The sequence below is a fragment of the Phoca vitulina genome, unplaced genomic scaffold (assembly GCF_004348235.1).
Source record: "Phoca vitulina isolate PV1807 unplaced genomic scaffold, GSC_HSeal_1.0 scaffold18, whole genome shotgun sequence".
Lineage (NCBI taxonomy): Eukaryota > Metazoa > Chordata > Mammalia > Carnivora > Phocidae > Phoca > Phoca vitulina.
In genome coordinates, this window is record NW_022589721.1 from 33,697,737 (window position 1) to 33,716,994 (window position 19,258).

At 65.2% G+C, this 19,258-nt stretch overlaps 1 protein-coding gene across 1 annotated transcript in view; it reads left to right on the top strand.

The window, feature by feature from the left end:
* Window positions 1-19,258, top strand: part of ADGRB1 (adhesion G protein-coupled receptor B1) — an 81,898-nt gene that overhangs the window by 33,448 nt on the left and 29,192 nt on the right. Inside the window, 6 exon segments of the mRNA XM_032415564.1 lie at window positions 158-226; window positions 717-825; window positions 2,533-2,676; window positions 3,172-3,247; window positions 3,394-3,496; window positions 4,492-4,535. Coding sequence (XP_032271455.1) covers window positions 158-226; window positions 717-825; window positions 2,533-2,676; window positions 3,172-3,247; window positions 3,394-3,496; window positions 4,492-4,535 — 545 coding nt within the window.

Here is a 19,258-nt window from a genome sequence, read left to right on the forward strand (position 1 = left end):
CTGACCCCTGTTACTGAGCCCTGACCTGGCCACCTGCTGAGCCCTGAGACATACCCCCCCTCGCCCCGTTACTGAGCCCTGACCCTGGGAGCACACTGAGCCATAATTCTGGTGTCTTTTTCTCTGCTCACTGGCCCTTTTTCCTCTTTTTTTCCAGAACTTTGTGCAGATCATCAGCAACCTGCTGGCAGAAGAGAACCGGGACAAGTGGGAGGAGGCTCAGCTGGTACGGACAGCAGTCTGGGGCCCCCTGGTCAGAGCAGCAGGGTGGGCACAGGCATGTCTGCTTCTTCCCTGGGGCCCAGGCTAGCCCAGGTGGGCCCTGGGTTCGAATCCCAGCAGGACCTCTGAGCTGGTGTGACTTTGAGCTTCCATCTCCCCATCCACCAGAGGACGGTAGCTCACCTTGTGGGCTCAGTGGTGGGTGTGGGAAAAGGTGTTGGCCACACAGTACGTGTCGGGATCACTAGGACATGGTCAGCCTCCCTTCCTCCTGGACTGACCTGGAACCTGCCACCATTCCTGACCCTGCTTCCCAAGTTGGACCCGGAGCTTCTCGGTGACAGGACCCTGGATAGGGGGTGACAGGCGCAGGAGCAGAGGAACGGGAGGGTGTGTCCCAGGCTGGGTGGGGGGCTTCGATGACACCCTCATTTCCCTCTGTGGTCCCCACCGGCTCTGAGGCTCCCTGCCCCCCACCCCCACCCTGTCCCCAGATGGGCCCCAACGCCAAGGAGCTCTTCCGGCTGGTGGAGGACTTTGTAGGCGTCATTGGCTTCCGCATGAAGGACCTTCGGGACGCATACCAGGTCACAGACAACCTGGGTGAGCGCCTGCCCACTCTGCTGACCCCCGGCCCTCTCCGCAGTGCTGGGCCGCCCTCCCGCCTCGGTTTCCTTGTCCATGGGAACAGGCGTCAGCCAGACGCCCTCTGCGGGCCCTCCCTGTGCCTTCGCACAGACTCAGCTCCCAGCCCCGTGTGGCCCTCGGCCTGATGGGACCCCAGAGGGGAACCCTAGGGTGTCTCAACCCAAACAAGGGCCTGCAGCACCGAGTCCCGGGCCAGAGCCAGCCCCTGCTTGCACCCCCAGTGGCCTGCCTGCACTGGGACTGCATGGAGGGTCCAAGGCAGGACCGTGCAGCCAGCCCTTCGTGCCTTCCACCCCCAAGTGTCCTATAAGAGGGTCTCCAGCTCCACCCAGCGCAGGTGCACCGACCCAGTCTCTAAGATGGGACAGCCACCAGTTCTCGCCTCCTGGGGATGCGGAGAGCCCCAGATCACCCCACCTGTCCTGCCAAACACCTGCAGCTAATGGATTCAGTGGTGGTCATCACCCCACACACCCCACATACCTCACACCCCAGACCCACACACCATTGACCATATCATGTGCACCCCATACCACACACTCCACACACCACATACCACACCCCACACCCACACCCTACACCCCACACAACCCACACACCCCACACATCCACATACCCCACACCCCACACACCCCACACACCCCACACAACCCACACACCCCACACATCCACATACCCCACACCCCACACACCCCACACACCCCACACAACCCACACACCCCACACATCCACATACCCCACACACCACACGCCCCACACCTCACACACCCCACATGTACCTACATACCGCACACACACTTCATATACCTCCGCACCCCATAGGTCTACACACCAATAGCCCACATACTGGACGCTCAGAGAGATGGGCCCCATATCTGCCCCTAGGGCCTCCTCTAGGGAAGGTGCCCTTGTCCCGTACAACAAGCGCATGGATGGTACAGCCAGGTAGCCAGGCATGGAGGGGCCGAGGGAGTACGGGCAGGGGGCCCCATGAAAGCAAAGGCACGGACGGAGGTGTGAACTGGCTGCATGGGGTGGGGTTTTGTTGGGGCCGAGGCCCCAGAGGTGGGTGAAGGCCAGGGGGTAGCTGGGCCACTGCAGATGGAAGCTGTGGGTTCCCAAGCCCCGCCCCCTTTCCCCCACACCTAACGGCAGGCCGCGGGCCGCTGGGAGAAGGGAGCGTGGTGTCTGCCTGACATTGGCGGGCTTGGGGGGGGCGGACTTGGAGACGCTGGGACCCCCCCACCCCAGTCCTGTGCTCCCAAGCCCGTGTGTGCCACTTTGCCCCCAGGGATGACCTGGGCGGTGGGATCTGTTCCCTTTTGTAGAGCAGGCAGGGAGGGGGCTGGGCTCCAGCATCCCAGGGAGGAAGGGGGGGCCACCAAGGGGACACTGCTCCCTGGGGACCCCTTCATGGCCACAGACCTGACTGCAGAAGCTGCCTTTGACCCGTGGGGCCACGGGGGCTGAGTCAAAGCCTGGATCCTCACTGTGGCAGGGAGCTCCTGCTGGGGCGGGGGTGGGGGTCCTTTGAGGGCTTAGAAGCTGGCGTCCCTTCTGAGCCACGAACTCCCCAGGGCCAAGGCTCCTGGTTGCACAACTGCTCTCTGTGTGTCGTCTGTCTCTGTCCCTGTGGTCTCTGGGCGGGTCCCCCTGCCCCAGTCCTCAGCATCCATAAGCTCCCGGCCAGTGGAGCCACGGATATCAGCTTCCCCATGAAGGGCTGGCGGGCCACGGGCGACTGGGCCAAGGTGCCAGAGGACAGGGTCACGGTGTCCAAGAGCGTCTTCTCCACGGGGCTGGCAGGTGAGGGGCCCCAAGCTGCGGGAGGGGCCCTCTCGGGAGACTCAGGCCCTGGGGTCCGAGGGCCCACCCCCCAGGGCGCTTCCTTCTGGGATCTGGCCTGCTGCTTCAAGGGCCAGGACAGCCTTCATTTCTTCTCCGTGTTCCTGAGGTCGCCCCCTCCTCCAGGAAGCCCTCCCTGCCCTCCTGCTTTTGGAGGCTCCTAGGCCCCAGTGGACCTAGTCACTGCAGGGAGGGAAGGGGTCGTCCTGGGAGTGCACGGGAGCTAACTCTGGTTCCCGGGAAGAGAAGCACGCCCTGCCTGCCCCCTTGCTCTCAGGGGTCACTTAGGGGGACCTAGGCCACCACCCCAGCTCTCCGACTACAGTGCTGTGTGTGTGATGGGGGTGGACACGACCACGGAGCCCGGGCCTCCTCCCGGGGACGTGCACTTCCCGCACCGGAGCGAGGCCCAGGCTGCGGCGGGAGGGAGGAGGTGACCGCCGCACCCTCTTCCAGAGGCTGATGACTCGTCTGTGTTCGTGGTGGGCACCGTGCTCTACAGAAACCTGGGCAGCTTCCTGGCCCTGCAGAGGTGGGAGGCCCGGCGGGCCGGGAAGGGATGCGGGGACAGCGCGGGCACCCGCGGGCGCGGGCCGGTGGGAGGCATTCAGGGGAGGGGCTGGGCGGGGAAGCGTCGCCCCTGTGGCCCCCTGACACGGCCTGCTGGCTCTGCCCCAGGAACACGACTGTGCTGAACTCCAAGGTCATCTCCGTGACTGTGAAGCCCCCGCCCCGCTCCCTGCTCACGCCCTTGGAGATTGAGTTTGCCCACGTGTACAACGTGAGTGCCCCCCGCGTGCGCGGCGCTGTACATGTGTGCTCGATTCCCCCCACCTGATCCCACATGGATCCTGCGGCCTTCTTGGGTCTCACTTTAGCCTGCTGCTCGCATCCCTGACCGATAGAGGGGAAACAGGCTCAGAGAGGTGTGGTGATCTGCCCAGGCTCACACAGCGGGGGACGTGGGAGGCAAAATTCAACCCACTTCTGTAGCCACTGCCCGAGCTCTAGCGGCCGTGCCTGGCCCTGGTCGGCCTGATCTCCTCGGGGAAGAGCCATCCCCTTCTGAGAAATGAGTCTGCCCCGGGCCTCATAGCCCCGCCGTGCCCTGCTCCTTGGGGCTCTCCATCAGGCCTCAGCGGAGCCAGGGCTCACATGCCCTTTGGACCCATTGAGAGCCGGGAAGCCAAGGGTGTGAGCCAATCCATTACCCAGCCAGGACAGAGCAGTGCCAGGCCTGGAACCCCAGGCCAGGGTCGTGGCAGGAACTGGCCTTATTCTTTCCTGCTGTGTGGCCTTGGGTGAGTTGCTAGGCCTCTCTGTGCCTGGGCTCTCTCCCTTATCAGACGGGAGCTGTAGCCTTGGTGGAGAACTAACATTCCCACCAGCGCTCCGAGCGCACCACCACTCACGAGTGCCCCGGACCCTGCAGCTCTCCCTCCGCCGGCCTGCAGGACAGAGTCTGCTGAGGCCCCGCGGGAGGGGTCTCCCTGGCATGCCATTTTGTATGACGCTGGACGGGCTGCCTGGACACCCAAGATGGGCTTCGGCCTCGCTGCCCAGCCCCACTTGAGGAGGGGACGAGAGTGGCTTGAGGGCTGGGCCAGTGCCTTCCCCGCTCTGGGCCTCAGTTTCCTCCTCCTCAAGCTCCATCTCTGGGGGCAACAGCAGAGTCAGAAGGCCCGCCTGGCAGGCCTGTGGGGGGCCCCTGGCAGTGACCCTGGGGCAGGCCCGTAGGGTGGGCATGTGACCCTGACTCTCCCCGCTCTCTCCCAGGGCACCACCAACCAGACCTGTATCCTGTGGGATGAGTCAGATGTGTAAGTTCACGTGGACTTTGTGGCCTCGGGGCTTCCAGGGTGGGCTCAGGGGAGGCTGGCCCATGGGGAGCGGTGTGGTCTCAGGTTTGGGGCCATGTCCTCCCATCGACCCATGTCTCACGTGATCCCTCCCTGTCCACGTCTGGCTCTGAGGCAGCTTGGAGCCCACCCAGCCCACCTCCCACCCCTCCCAGGAAAGAGTTGTGCAAAGGCCCCAAAGTGGGAGCAGCCTCCAGAGGAGGAGGGTCAGAATTTTGGGACATGGGGCGGGAGAGAGCTTGGCGCTGGATCCTGGTGGGTCAGGTGAGCCTGGTGGGAGCTAGACCTTCCCCACTGGGGAGGGTGTGGTCGGGAGGTTGGGCATCATTGTCACCACCCGTCCCTCTCAGCGCTGGATCAGTATCCCTTAGGCCTCCCTGCACCCCTTCCCCAGGCCGGCCGGGAGTGTGAGTGTGCACAGCCTGGCCCCCCGAGCCTGGGGGCACGTGCAGCAATCCCTTGTGCTCTGGGCAGGGCAGTGATGAGTGTGCGTCCTGGGAGGTCAGGAAGGCTCCCACAGTGGCTGACACTCAAGGAGGACAAGTTTGCCTGGCAGAGAAGGGGACTGAAGCAGAAGCACAGCTTGAGCAAAAACATGGAATTTGGACGGTACGGGTGGAATGTGAGATGTGGCCAGGAAGAGCAGGTGGCTGGAGGACAGGCAGGATGGGGCAGTTTGTGGGGGCTGTTGTGTCAGGAACTACGGAAGCTGTTGGGATGGGATCATCTACCCATCCATCTATCCCCATCCATCCATCTACCCCATCCATCCACCCATCCACCCACCCCCATCCATCCACTCGTCCATCCACCCCCATCCATCCACTTCCATCCATCTACCTATCTATCCACCCCCATCCATCCACCCATCCACCCATCCATCCATCCATCCACCCATCCATCTACCCCCATCCACCCCCATCCACCCATCCACCTCCATCCATCTACCTGTCCACCCCCATTCATCCACCCATCCATCCATCCATCCATCCTCCAGTGATTACCGACCACAGACGAGGCACTTCTCTATCAGGTTTTGTCCTCAACCTTGTCCTGTCTCCAGTGAGGAGGGGCAGTAAAGCAGGAATATACAGATTTCTTTGAAAATGTCAGGTCACGCCACGTGCCGAGAAATGGAGCCAGACGGATCTGATGGCAGGTGGGGTGAAGTGCCTTTTAAAGCAGGTTCCCGGGAGCCTCTCTGAGATGATGTTTGAGCAGAGGCCTGACATAACACCGTGCACGTGGGTGTCTGGAGACAAACATTTTGGCAGAAGGGACAGGCAGTGCCAGGGCCCCGTTCTGAGGGCACGCGGGGCCATTCGGCAGATTCCACTGGCCTTTCCGGCTCTGGGCCTGGGGCGGCGGCTGGGCTGGGGGAGGGCTGGGCGACCTGCAGTCCTGGCAAGTGGCCCTCTGGCTTTGGTCGTTGTCCTGCTTTTCTCTGGGTTTTACAAGCAGCACAACCTCTTGGTACACAATGGGGTGTCTGAAAGGAGTGATGACGTACAGAGCAGGGAAGCAGGCCCACATGCTTGCAGCGCCCCAGCCAGCCCGCCGAGTTTGCATCCCCAGGCAGCCGGGGTGTGCTGTGGCTTCTGGTCCATCCGTCCGGCCCTTCCCGCCGCCTGGAACCCCCTCCCACCGGGGGCTGCGCAAGGGCTGCCTGCAGCCCCAGGGCACGGCTCACCCCCACTGGGGGAGCCTCCTCTTTCTCCTGACAGCTCCGCCCACATTTCTGATTGTCTCCAGGACAATGTTAAGCTCTTGGAAGTAGATTGCTTTCCAGGGAGGTGGGATTCATCCCCTTTGCCCTCCCTGGGCAGCTCTGGCCAGCCCAGCGTGTCTCGCTCACCGTCCCGAGAGCCCTCGTGTGGCCCAGGAGGACCACGTGGCCGACCCCGCCCTGCGGGAGCCCCCGCTTCCCATCCTGTGGCCAGGTCCCCACTTCTCAGCTCTGGCCGTGAACTCTCTCAGGGGCGGGGGGCCTGCACACTGTCCCGGCGTGCCCCACCCACCCGCGGTGACCTCTGGTGGATGCGTGGGATCGTTAGGGTTTCTGTACCTGTGGGCCCAGGGCCCCGAGGACAGAAGGAAGGTGCCATGTTTGAGACGTGCCCCGGGCAGCATTCCCACACAAGCTCCCCGTTTGGTCCTGGGCATGGCCCTGGGAGCCCGGCTGCAGGGTCTGCCGCCTCGGGGGAAGCGGCGGCCCCTAGAGGCTTGTGACTCAGCGGACCGCTCAGGAGTGGGGAGGGTCCGAGGCTGGGGTGCTGTGGCCGAGGGAGCTGGCTCTGCCCCTCACTCCCACCCCTGTTCTGCGCTGGACACCTTCTTCCATGGCCGGGGGGGGCTGCTCCTCACCCCATGAATGGGCCCAGAGGAGCCCAGGGTTTCCTAGATGACCTGACGTAGGGTCCAGGGACAGGGCCCCAAGGCGGCTTCCCCCTGTGACCCAGGACCTGACTCTATGCTGGCCTGGACCTGTGTGTTTGTGTGGGCAGAGGGGGTGAGAAAGAGTGTCACGTATGTGCAGGATTACGGGTGGGGGCCTGGGGGAGAGGGAACCAGGGACCATCCGCTGAGAAATAGTGATTTTCCTTCCATGACAACGATCCCGAACTGAGCCCGGTCCTGATCACAGATGGAGCCTTGACACAGGTCACCTGCTGAGCCCTGATCCCTGGTCACATACTGAGCCCTGATCCCGGTCACACACTGAGCCCTGACCTTTATCAAATACTCAGCCCTGACCCTGTTTACACACTCGGTCTTGACCCTGGTCACATGCTGAGCCCTGAGACCCTAGTCACACACTGAGCCCTTACCCTGGTCACATTCTGAGCTCTGACCCCAGTCACACTCTGGACCATGACCCTGGTCACTCTCTGAGCCCTAACCCTGGTCATATTCTGGGCCCTGACCCTGGTCACACTCTGAGCCCTGAGGCTGGTCAAATGCTGAGTCCTGGCCCTGCTCACACACTGAGCCCTTACCCTGGTCACTGTCTGAGCTCTGACCCCAATCACACTCTGGACCATGACCCTGGTCACACTCTGAGCCCTGATCCTGGTCACACGCTGAGCCCTGATCCTGGTCACACACTGAGCCCTGACCTTGGTCACGCTCTGAGCCCTGATCCTGGTCACACTCTGAGCCCCGACCCCAGTCACATGCTGAGCTCTGACTGTGTGTCTTCTCTTGAATCCGTTGAGCATGTTCACATATAATTATACATGTGTCATATGCTTGCAGGGCCACCTCCTCTTCTAGACACATGCGACAGTTGACCATGTGACACGCTCGTCTTAGAAAAACTGAGTCAGAGGCTTCCACCCACAGTACAGACCCTCCACCCGCCTCGCCCCCAGTTACACACACATTTCCCCACGAAGCCTCGACACCCACACTTGACAGCTCTGTCCACACTGGGCCCTGACAGCTCCCTGGAGCCCCCCTTGCCCCAGACGCCCGCATTATGTGGCCGAATCCCCTCTCCCAGCCAAAGACCCCGATCACCGGCTCCGGAACCCCAGCTGACAGCATGGCTCGGCGCCCCTCCCCCGCAGCGCTACAGCAGCCTGGCCCTGGCAGGGAGGCCCGGGGAGCGGGGGTGTTAGGGAGGGGAAGGGGGGTCCCTGCAGAGCTCCCAACCGTTCAGCAGGATGGGTGGAGGATGGGTGCAGAAAGGATGGACTGCTGGGTGACAGAGCCCATGCGGGCCTGGAGCCCATCCTGGGCCCCGGTCCCGTGGTCCTGAGAAGCCAACTCCTGGAGTCTCCCTCACAGCAGCTGCTGAGTTAGAGCCCAGAAGTCAGATCTGGTAAGATTCTGGGAGACCGGCCGCTCTGCTGACTTGCAAGTGGGCCGGCTGGGGCCCCGCGTGCGGGCTGGGGGCAGGGACGCCCGCCCGTGCCCCTGCTGCAATGCCAGTGTTTGGGGGGTGCTGGGGGCCAGCCCCGGGAGGGCCCCGGGAAGGGCAGGGCTCCACGTTCCGGGACCCACACGCACCTCGGCTGCAGAGCCTCTGGCAGGTGCCCCCGGGTTGGGGGTTTCCCTCCCTGGGTGGCTCTTGGCACCCTTACTCTCTGCAAGCTGAGCCAGCAGAGGGGACGCTGGGACAGGCCGGCGGACGGGGTGGCGTCCCACACGCTCTTGAAGCCTGACCCCACTCCAGGCTCTTCAGACGTGCTTCGCCGACTCACACAGGCTCTTGTCCGCCGAGCAGACCGGCCCAGAATGCCTCCTGGCAAGCCAGGGTCGCCCTCGGGTCTGTGCTGCAGACCCCGGCCCTGCCACACGGGGACGTTCGGGGCCCCTGCCCGAGTGTGTGTTCCGGTCCCTTTAAGAGCCTTGCCCCCATCCTTGGTTTCCTTGGAGAGGGCAGTGAGGGGCAGGCGGTGGGGGGGGGGGAGCGGAAGGGAGAGTTGGCAGGGCCCCTAGGTCCCTGTCAGCGGCTGGTTCCCAGCCGGAGTCCTCCCACGAAGGCTGGTTTCTGATGGGGCAGAGGAGGGGGGCAGAAGGCAGATGGGACAGGATGGCCAGACCACCCCCGCTCCCCAGCCCTGGACTCGGCCTGGCCCCTTCCCCAGTACCCTTCTCTTCTCTGAGTCTCCCCCTACTTTGTCCTTGGGGGGCAGGGGGCTGGCGGAGCCCCACTGGGGGCAGACAGGCCACCAGGTCATGGTACCGCCGCTGCTTCCTGACTGACAGCCCGGCTCCCCCAGCCGCTGCCCTCCACCCTGTGGACCCCTCACTGCCGCCCCCTTCAGGGCAGTGGGGACGCGTGGCCCGTTTGTGCCTGGCCCCTGTGCCCAATTCTGCTGTGGCCTCAAACACCACCTTCACTGAGAGGCCTCCCCGCCCATTTTCCTACACCCACAGTCCTGTCCCCTACTTCCAGCTCAGACCCCAGTGAGCAAGAAGTCTGTGCATCCGTGTGTTTCCTGCCTCCTGTCTGCCCCTCCCCCTGCAGAATGGGGGCCCCAGGGCAGGGTCTGGGCTTTGTCCACTGTCCATGCGTCTCCCCTGACAGGGATACACAGTAAGCCCCCAGGAGGTGAACAGAGGCTGCTGGACTGTGCCCCATTTGAAGGAGGTCCCTCATCCTCAGGGGACTGGGGATTTGCCCATTCACTCCTTCCCTGCATCCAGTCTGCCCAGTGGAGTCTGACCTTGGTGAGAGCATCCTGCCGTCGAGGTGTCCCCACGCCACCCACCCAGCAAGATATCCACCAGGGTGAACCCACGCCCTCACCACTCACATATGGGATGAGAGGGGGCCCCCAGGAGGACAGGGGCCAAGGAAGCTGAGTCTGCCCTGGACATGGCTCCAAGTTGTCCCCACTGGAGTGCCCACTTGGGCCGGTGTGTCCCAAGGGCAGGGGGGCGTCTGTGTGGGTCCTCTAGCCACACTTGGCTGGCCAGGAGAGCTCCTCGCTCCAGCTCAGGAATCCCTGGCTCTGCTCACGCCGGCCGTGCAACCCCCGGCCTCAGTTTCCTTGACTGTACAATGGACGAGGGACAAGTGCCCACCACCACCCAGTCTGGGAAGGTGTCACCAGCCCCCCAACCCCCACCAGGCACCTCCCAGGCCATGGCAGAAGATGGGACCGCCAGTGGAGGCCCAAAGCCGGCCCGGCCCCAGCCGCCCACCCCTCCCCTGGCCCTCTGCCCTGCTTTCCCTTCTCGTTCTGCTGAAAAAGCCTGCCAGTCGCTTCTGGCCAGTGACAGGCCTGGCAGGCATGTCTGGAGAGGGGGCTTCAGCAGAGGAAGGGGGTAGTCTGGCCAGCAGCACGGCGGGGGGGGTCAGAGGTGTGCACGGGGCCTGGGCGTGTTGGTGTGGAGGGCGCAGCTCGGGGTGGGGGCCTTTCTTGGATCGAGCATCGGGCACACGAGCCTCCTGCTGCCGTATGTCCACCTGTGATAGGTGCCCCTGCGTCCATCCCGTAGCATCTCCACACCCGCGGGTGGGTGGGGACGTGGCCCTGTGACCGTGGCATCCACGGAGACACGAGGGTCGGGGGGAGGCCCCTGAGCTCACGAGATCTGCCTGGCAGAGTGGGACCGGCGCTGGGTGGCCTGTGGCCGGCTCAGTCTCGGAGGATGCCCGCAAGGGTGGGAGATGGGCCGGGCGGCTGTGGGTGCAGACTGAGTCAACTACGTTGCCTGTCCCTGGTCACGTGGCCGGGCGGCCAGAGGCCTTGGAAGAGGGGCTTGGGACCAGGCGGGGCCGTGGTCATCAGCACCCCCCCAACAGGCTCTGCCGCGTGCGCCTTTGCCAGGCTCTGGCTTGGGGAGGGGGGGCGTGCAGGCAAAGAAGAGGAGCCCGGAGCTGCCCGCAGGGAGGAGGGGCTGGCCGCACAGGGAACCCAGTGCTGGGTGCTAGACCGCTGGGCAGTGCCAGGAAATGGGGGGGGTGGAGGGGCTGGAGGGGAACGGCGGCCTTGTTGGGCCATGTCGGTGCAGGAAGGGGCATGTGCAGGGACACAGCAGGGGCCTCTCTGGGCAGGGCCTGGGCCTGGGCTTTAGGATGCTCCTAGCAGAGGTTCCGTTCACCCGTCCGTCTGTCCTTCCATGGGCACCATGCTGGAACTGTGCATTCACAGCGATGCCCACCCAGAGGGCGTGCTCACCTCACCAGCACTTTCACCCCACTCCGTCCCCCCAGGAAGAGGGCTCAGCTGTGCCCAGACATCTGTTCCTGCAGGGATGGCCCTGCCCAGACCCCGTCCTGCCGCCATCCCCATGCTCCGGGAGCCTCCCCGCCCACTGCCTCCCAGGCCCAGCCCACACCACAGGCTGCTGGGGCTTTGCCCACGCTGTCCTTGCCGTGCCGTCCATCCGTCCCTCTCCGAAGCCAGGCCCGCATGTCCAGAGTGCCTGCCCCGGGGCCCTGCCATGACCTGGTAGCTGAGCAGGGGCGAGGAGGGGGGTCCTACCTGCAGCAGGCCTGGTCTCAGATCTCGGCCCCATCCCTTACTAATGGGGTCACGGTGGGCGAGCCGTTTTGTCTCCTTGAGACTCAGTTTCCACATCTGTAAAACGGGGTTGCTGCAGTGCCAAAATGTGGTGATGTGGGTCGAGTCGTGGAGCGGGGAAATGTTCAGCAAGTAGGCGCCATCCTTACCCCTCCAGGAAGCTTGTGGGAGCAGGCCCCTCCCTGGCCTGCACTGTGCCCTGTGGGGTAACACCTGCCTCAGGGGCCCAGGGTGAGGGGCCGACACCGGGTGGGGGGCGGCTTCTTGGTTCCCCAGCTGGAGGCCACCTGGAGGTGGGCAGCAGAGGCCCTCTGGGTCCAAGCACAACATGTGCAAAGGGGCTGAGGCAGGGGTCCCCGGGCTGGACTGGCAGGGCGGGTGGCGATCTCCTCCCTTGAGACACTTGCTTCCCTCTGCCGGGGGGTGCGACTGCTCATTTTCTGAGGCAGAAAGGTCTTAATCCCACTCCCCAGGCAGCCGGGGCCTCGTGCCCCTGCTGGTGGCCCCGGGCGCCAGTGACGTTCATCTGCAGGGAGCTGACGCGGCTCGCGGGAGGGCGTGACGTGGGGCAGACACGGGAAGGACTGGCAAGCTGTCAGCGAGGCCAGAAGGACCGTGGCTGCCCATTCTCCCCTCTGGGCCTCAGTACCGAGGCACCAGGAAGCAGGGGACGGTGGGATGACCTGGAGGGCACCCGCATCGCCGGGCCCTTGGGAGTCAGGAGGCCTGCGAGATGCCTGGAAGGTGGGGTGCGGTCAGGGGTGTGGCGGGGCGGCGGTGACGGGGCGGCTGCCTGCGTGTGTCCTGTCGTGGCTGGCGGGGATGGCGGGACCGCCCGAGAGACGGGGTCCGTCTACGCAGCGCCCTGGACGCGACAGGCGCCGAGGAACGCTCGCCGGTGAAAGCCGGGGACGGGCTTGGCGGTGGTCGCGGTGCTGGCGCCGAGGGGCCGAGGTGGCCGCGGTCGGGACGCTCGCAGCGGCAGTGACACGGGGACCGAGAAGGCCAGCGGTGGTGGTGCCGGTGGCGGCGGTGACCGTGGCAGTGTCACCGGTGACGGCGGCAGTGGGCGTGTGGCCGACGGTGTGGATGTGGCGGTGAGGACACGGCTGGTGGCGGCAGCTGATCACGTGACGCATCGTTCTCGTGGGGGACGCCGGTGGCGGCGGGGACGTTGACGGAGCAGCGCGGTGGCGACGTGGCGATGGCGGCGGTGAGGGCGGTGGCGGCGACGGGGGCGCTGTGGGGCGTCGATGGCGTTGTCGGGGGCGACGTTGTCCGGGCCTCGGCGGCTCCGGGGGCGGCTCTGAGGGGTGGCTCAGTGTGGCACCGTTAGAGTCAGGGGACCCCCAGCACAGAGCCTGGCAGAGGCTGGCCGGGGAGTGAGCACGCCCGTGGACGGTGTATGGGTGTCAAGGCAGTGACCCCTCGGGTGACAGCACGGGTGGAGCTTGGCCAGGGGTGTACCGGGGGAAGTTCTAAGTGAGGTGACAGGCTCGAGTAGGGTCCCCAGGGTGCAGGCCTCTGAGCTGGGAGGGGTTGGCAGGTGGAGCGGGGTCAGCCAGACCCTGGACCTCCCAGGCAGGATCACTTGCTTGCAGGGCTGGGGGGCCCAGGGTCCCGCCCTCTCCCGGGGGTCCCCGGTCTGCCCAGGGGAGCAGAGGGGGTGAGGACCAGAGCCCGGACCATGGGGAGGGCCGGGTTTGCAGGCGGGCACAGGCCTGCGGCTGGAAGCACTGACTCAGAGTGCGGCTGGCACCAGGTGGGAGCGAGGAGGCCTTGTGAGCAGCACGAGCAGCCGCGGAGCCTCCAGTCATGGAATCACGAGGCTCAGACACTGAGCGTCAGGAGAGCCACCCCACGGGCAGAGACACAGGCCTGAGGCGGCGCAGGTCTCGTCCGGCAGCTCCCTTAGCAAGACCCAGGTCAGGCAGGTGTCCCTCCCCAAGGTCCACGGGTCGCAGACATCAGGGTCCGCTCGGGACCACGGGTGTTGCCCCCAGGACCTGAACCAAGATAGGCTGGAGCTGACGTGAGCCAAGCCGTGGGGAAGCAGACACGACCTGCCCTGTGGGTTCTCACAAGCTGGAGGCCAGCTGGGCTCTGGGCACAGAGGAGAGCTCAGGGAGGCTTCCCTGAAGGACCAGGTGAGTCAGCCAGGGGACAGCAGGGCATGTGGTCAGAGGCACCGGCCAAGATCAAGGCCTGGAAACAGGAGACGGCGCCTGTGTTCTGGGTCACCAGTGGTTCCGTCTGGGCTGGCATGTGCCGGTGGGTCCAGCGGGGCCAGGGGAGCTTGGGAGTCCTGATGATTCTGGCTGCTGGCTGAGGCAGGACCCAGGGAGCGGGGTCCCAGCACAGAAGCGGGGCAGGACCTGATGGAGGGGTCTGGTGCAGTGCTCAGGAATTCACAGGCTATCCAGGCAGGCTCCCTGGAGGAGGAGACTCAGCACAAACCTTGATCTATGGCTCAGAAGTCAATAGGCAGAGGTGGGAGGTGGGCCTCCTGATGGATGAAGTGTGATTTAGCAGGGCCTCTGCCTCGGATGGTGGGTTTGGGGAGCACAAGTGGAGGCCAGTCCACTGAGGATCTTGAAGACCAGGCTGAAAAGTTTTGAGGGGCTTCTAGAAGCCCCTGCCTTCAGGGACACTTTGCCCGCTCCCAGTTCCCCTATTGGGGTGTGCTGTGCCCACTCCGGCTTTTTTCTGTTGTGTGGGAGGCTACCTATGAGTCATCCACACTCCAGTGTGAATTAGCCCATCAAACCCCAGGGGACCCTGACGGTTCTAGTCCCGTAATAGACCTGTTTCGTGGGCCAGCAGGAGGCATCATGAATGCAGCAAATGCCCCGGTTCGGTGGGTGGACGAGCGGACAAGGGGGGGCGGCTCTCAGTGCACCCTCGGCGTTACCGTCCCCCGATGCACCACGAGCACGCCGGCCCATGGGCCTAGCGTCCCCGTGTCTCCCTCAACAGTGTGCTGGCTGAGGATTTGTGCCCACTTCACAGGGGAGGCAGCTCAACGCCAAATGGCTGGGACGGAATCTGCCCGAAGTGGGAACAGTTCCCCTTTCTTGGGCCGGGCACTGGCAGGTGGCAGGGGGCAGGGCTGCCACGGGCTGAGCCTCCTCCCAGGGTCTCTGATGCTCCTTGGCTCCCACCCACCCTGGGCCCCGGGGAGGTGCCTCGGCGGCACTGCCTGAGCCAGGTTGGGGACCAGGCCCGCTGCTGGTGGCAGCCAGCTTGTCTTCCCTGGGCTGCTCTCGCCTGGGCCCCACGCTGGATGCTGAGTGTGAGATGGGGTGGGCCTTTGTACTGGGCGCCGGGGTCTGCAGCCTGAACGTGGCCAAAGGGGAGCCCTTGAGGGGCAGGGCGGTGAGGTCAGGTCGGGGAGGCTGCACGGGGGTCTCTCAGTGAGGGGGGCCGTGGGAGGTTGGAGCAGAGGACGACATGCCTAGCACGTTTCCTGGCACTGCGGGGGGCACAGGTGGAGGCCGGGGGGCGCAGCAGGTTTGGTGGGGGTCCCGGCAGGGTAGTCCCACAGACGGGTGAGCGGCAGTCAGACTCCCGGGCCCTTATGCCAGGAGGCCCGGCGGAGCGGCTCAGGGGCTGGCTGTAGGTGTGGGGGGAGCGAGGGAGGAGGCGGCGAGGTTCCCGGGGGCTGTGGAAGTTTGGAGGGGCAGGGGGCTGGCTGCCCAGTCTGCGCTGGTGCCCCCACTGGTGTGCTGGCAGCAAGGCGAGCGGGCTGGGCCTGGTCCTGCCCTCCCAGAGCAGAGCAGAGGGTGCGGTGGGAGAAGGACCCCAAAGATGGAGGCTGTGGGTCAGGGACGGCCTCACTGGGGGAGCCCGGGAGCCGGCTGTGGCCATGGTGGCCTCCCAGCAGGTCAGGTGGTGTGATGGGGGAGGCATGGCTCTGTCCCTGGTCTGATGGGGGAGACACGACCCTTTTATGGGAACCCTGATCTGAGGGGCCCAGGGGCCCCCAAAACCTCCCCTCAACTCCGGCAGGGCAGGGCTCCCTTTCTAACCCCTGGGTCCCCCTGCCCTCCTGGTCCTGGGAGGGGTCGCTGCACCAGTTCCTTCTCCCGCCCTGGGCCTAGTGAGGGTCTCCTGCCCTGGACCTAGTGAGGGGAGGCGGAACAGGTGTCACTGACCCAGATTCCTCGGGCCTGGGCTCAGGGAGGTGGGGGGTTGGCTCCATGACCCAGATCTTCCAAGTTTCAGAGGCTCAGACAAGAGGCAGCAAATGGTCTCCCAGTGCTGTTGCTGCGGGCAGGAGGAGGGATGGCCTGCCTGCGCTGCGGAGATGGGGACAGGTGGCCCTGGAGCAGGAAGGATTTCAGTCAGATGTGGGAAGAACTTCCAGATGTTGGGGTATAAGAGGATGCACCCTAGAGGTTTTGCTGAAAGAAGGACTGAGGATTCCCTGGCCTTTCCCAGGTCAGGGGCTGCCTGAGAGGCCAACGAGGGTGCTCGGGTCAGGGACAGCCGTCCACCCGTCTGGCTGCAGGTCCGTCCTTGGCTGACGTCCAGCGCGGCACGGGAGGCGTGGTGAACGACCTGAGCGTCCTGCATGGACTGAGTTCTTTTCCTGGCCTGCGGGGGGGAAGGGGCGCTCGGCAGGGGCTTCTAGAGGTCACCTCTCTCTGCTGTGGGTCTCGGGTTATCCTTGCGGATCCCTTTCCGATGTGTTCTTCACAATCCAGTGGTTCAGAGGTTGTATGCCGGGAGCAGACGTCAGACAGATAAGGACGGTGCTTGTCTGCTGGCCCTGCTGCTGTCTTGCTGTGTGGCCTTGGGCAAGAGCACCCCCTCTCTGAGCCTCAGTTGCCGCATCTACACAGGGGTGCTGAGGGCTGTTGCCAAGCTTCAGGGATAAAACGCACAGGCAGCCGTTGTCACTGCGGTGTGGGAGGGAGCAACGAGTGGGTCCCGGTCCCTGTGCTGCGTGTCAGGAGCCCGAGCGTGCTTCCCTGACACCGGCCACAGCGGCCCGTGGAGCCGGGGAGACGCTGGCATCAGGGACAGCTGGGGCCGAGGGCGCCCGCACGGCAGTCCTGCAGGGTCACGACGAGCCCCCGCCCCCTCGGTGCAGGCCCAGGCACCTTCCAGAGTGACCGCCAGCGGCCGCCTCCTGGACTGCCAGCCCGACCCGCCGGTTCTCTGGACCAGGGGTGGAGGCCTTCTTGTGCCCTTTGTGGCCTGAGGCTGCAGGGCAGGCAAAGTGGGCAGCAGCCCCCCGCCATCCCCTCCTCCTCAGGAGCCCTGCGGGGCCAGCCAGCAGCCTGGGCTGGCACTCTCCCAGGGGGTGGCCTGCAGGTCTCAGCCTGGCGCCCTGCAGACCGGCCAGCGCTGCCTGGAAAGCTGCCAGGCTGCCGGCCCCGGCCAGCTCGGCTCCCCTCAGCCCCGGCCTCAGGGTGCTGGCCCCGCCTGTCCTCCCAGGCAGGAGAGCTGGGCTCCGCATGCCCCCACCCCCACTTCGCTCAGAGGAGGGGAGCAGAGGCAGAGTCCGCGCCTGAACGGGGAGAAGCCCAGCTGTGATTTGAACCCAGGACGGGCTGGCCACGGACTCCTGCTCTTCAGAGCGGCTCCAGGGCTGATGTCCTGGACGAGCAGTCGGCTTGAGAGAGGGCTGCCCGGCTGCAGACAGGAGTGGCCTGTAGGACTCTTTCTCGGAGCGGGCGGCGTCGGGCATCTCCTGGCCTGTGCCGTGTTGGCTGGCTCAGCGTCTGGTCAGCGGCTTGCGCATGCGGGCCGGCAGCCGCATATGCGCCTCCGGGCATGAGGACAGGGTTCTCCTGGTCGGCGGGGGGGACCCAGGGCGGTGGCAGGGGCGGGGGTCGGCCAGGGCTAAGCCCTCCGGGCCCCTGTCCTGCGTGGTGCTGGGGGATGGAGGGAGAGAGTTGGGGTGTGCCAGGGCACCCCAGCGAGGCCCTGATAAACCTCTGGCCCACGGTGTGGGGAGGACCAGGCTTGACCTGGGGTACCCCTGGGAGCTCCGGGACTCTCCAGGACCCCCGCACTCCCTTTGCATTCCTGCCATTGTCCTGGTCCTCGTTCTGGTTTGTGGTTAGTGCGGAGGAAGGAAGAGGAGGAGGGGTCTCTGGTGCAGCCTTACCAGGCCTTGACTTTGCTGCACCCCGTGCCCCTCTGGGACTCATGGCTACTCCTGCATTTACTCTATGGAAAGCCCCTGACATGGAAGAGCTTTGAGCTCCCCAATGCTGGGCTCTTTGAGCTCAGGCCACAGTGCCTGTGAGAGGAATGTGCTCTCTTCTCCCTGAACTCTAGAGAGAGAGCAGGCTGGCTGGAGCACGGGCGTGGGGGCACTTCCCCGGGGGCCACAGAGCCCCGATGCGCCCTGATGCACCCCGCAGGGCCTATGGCTGGCTTCCGGGCCTTGAAACTGCCTTGCTGCCACTGTGAACTCGGCTAGCCCCCTCAGGCCCCAGTTTTTCTCCTCCGCATAAAGGGGGCAGGTCCTTCCCTGAGGAAAGCGAATCAAAAGAGCAAGGCCCACATCCCGGCTTCTGGCCCAGCCCAGAATATATCCCTGCTCGCCGGGGGCCTGAAGCTCAGACCAGGGATTGTGTAACATCTCCAGTGCAACAGAACCGGTCTGGGGCTCTCAGATGCCTGCGGCTGGAGGTCCTAAACATTCCTGGAGATGCTCCCACACACGTGCAAGCACTGTGCTGGGTGCCTCGGGGCGTGTGCCCACTTCATCCTCCCCATTTTAGAGCTCGGGAAACTAGCGGTGAGGATAGGGAACTTCCCGAGGTGACACGGTGAGGAGGCGGCCGAGGCTGGTCGTTTGCAAACCCAGGTGTTGCGCAGAGGCGGCACCCCCAGGGTCTGTGTGGGGGGGGGGGGGAGTGTGTGTGCGTGCACACGCACCTGCCGGGTCAGGGCTCCGGGGCGGAGAGCACCGGGCAGGGAGCAGCTCAGCCCCCAGCCTGCCAGGCACGCAGAAGTGCTGGGTGAAGCAGTCCAGCTGCAGGCCCCGGAAGGCACTCTGCAGCTCCCTTGTGCTTGGACTGAGAGGCCGTGAAGCTGCAGCCTGATTCTAGGGCAGGTCCTGGGAAGACCCTTGCTGCAGAGACCTGGAATTTTCCCTTCAAGTCCTGAGAGGAGGCATGGGGTCTGAGTTATCTGGGGGACAGGGCAGGCCTTTTGCGGCCCTGGATTCACAAGACCACTCCGGGCAGTGGATCCCGAACTGCAGGGTTACCATCCGGTCCCTTCAGACCTCTCGGAGCCCCCTCCCCTCGCCCCTAGCCCACCCCCCACCCGGAGCGGCCCTCCACGGGCACCCTCTGCAGGCCCGGGCCCCAGCAGGCTGAGACAAGGCAGGCCCGGCCCAGGGCCAGGTGTGCGTGGCTGGACGCTCCTAAGTTCCTGGACCGGCGGGCTGGCCTTGCAGGGTGGGGGACTTGCATCCACGGCGACCGGTTTGCCGAGTGGAGTCCTCCAGTCCCGGTGTTGAAATGGATAAGGCGCAATCATGGGCCTCTAGACAGCGCGGAAGGCTGTTCTGTCCCCGGCCTGGGGCGGCGGACGCCAGGGGCGACCAGCCCGCGGAGGTGGAAGCGCGGGCGGGGGCGGTCCCAAGGTCACCCGCGCGCGGCGCCGGGCTCCGGGGCGGAGGCGGCCCCCCGCACCCCTCCCGGCGCGCCCCCGCCCCGCCCGCCGCCCCCGGCTCCG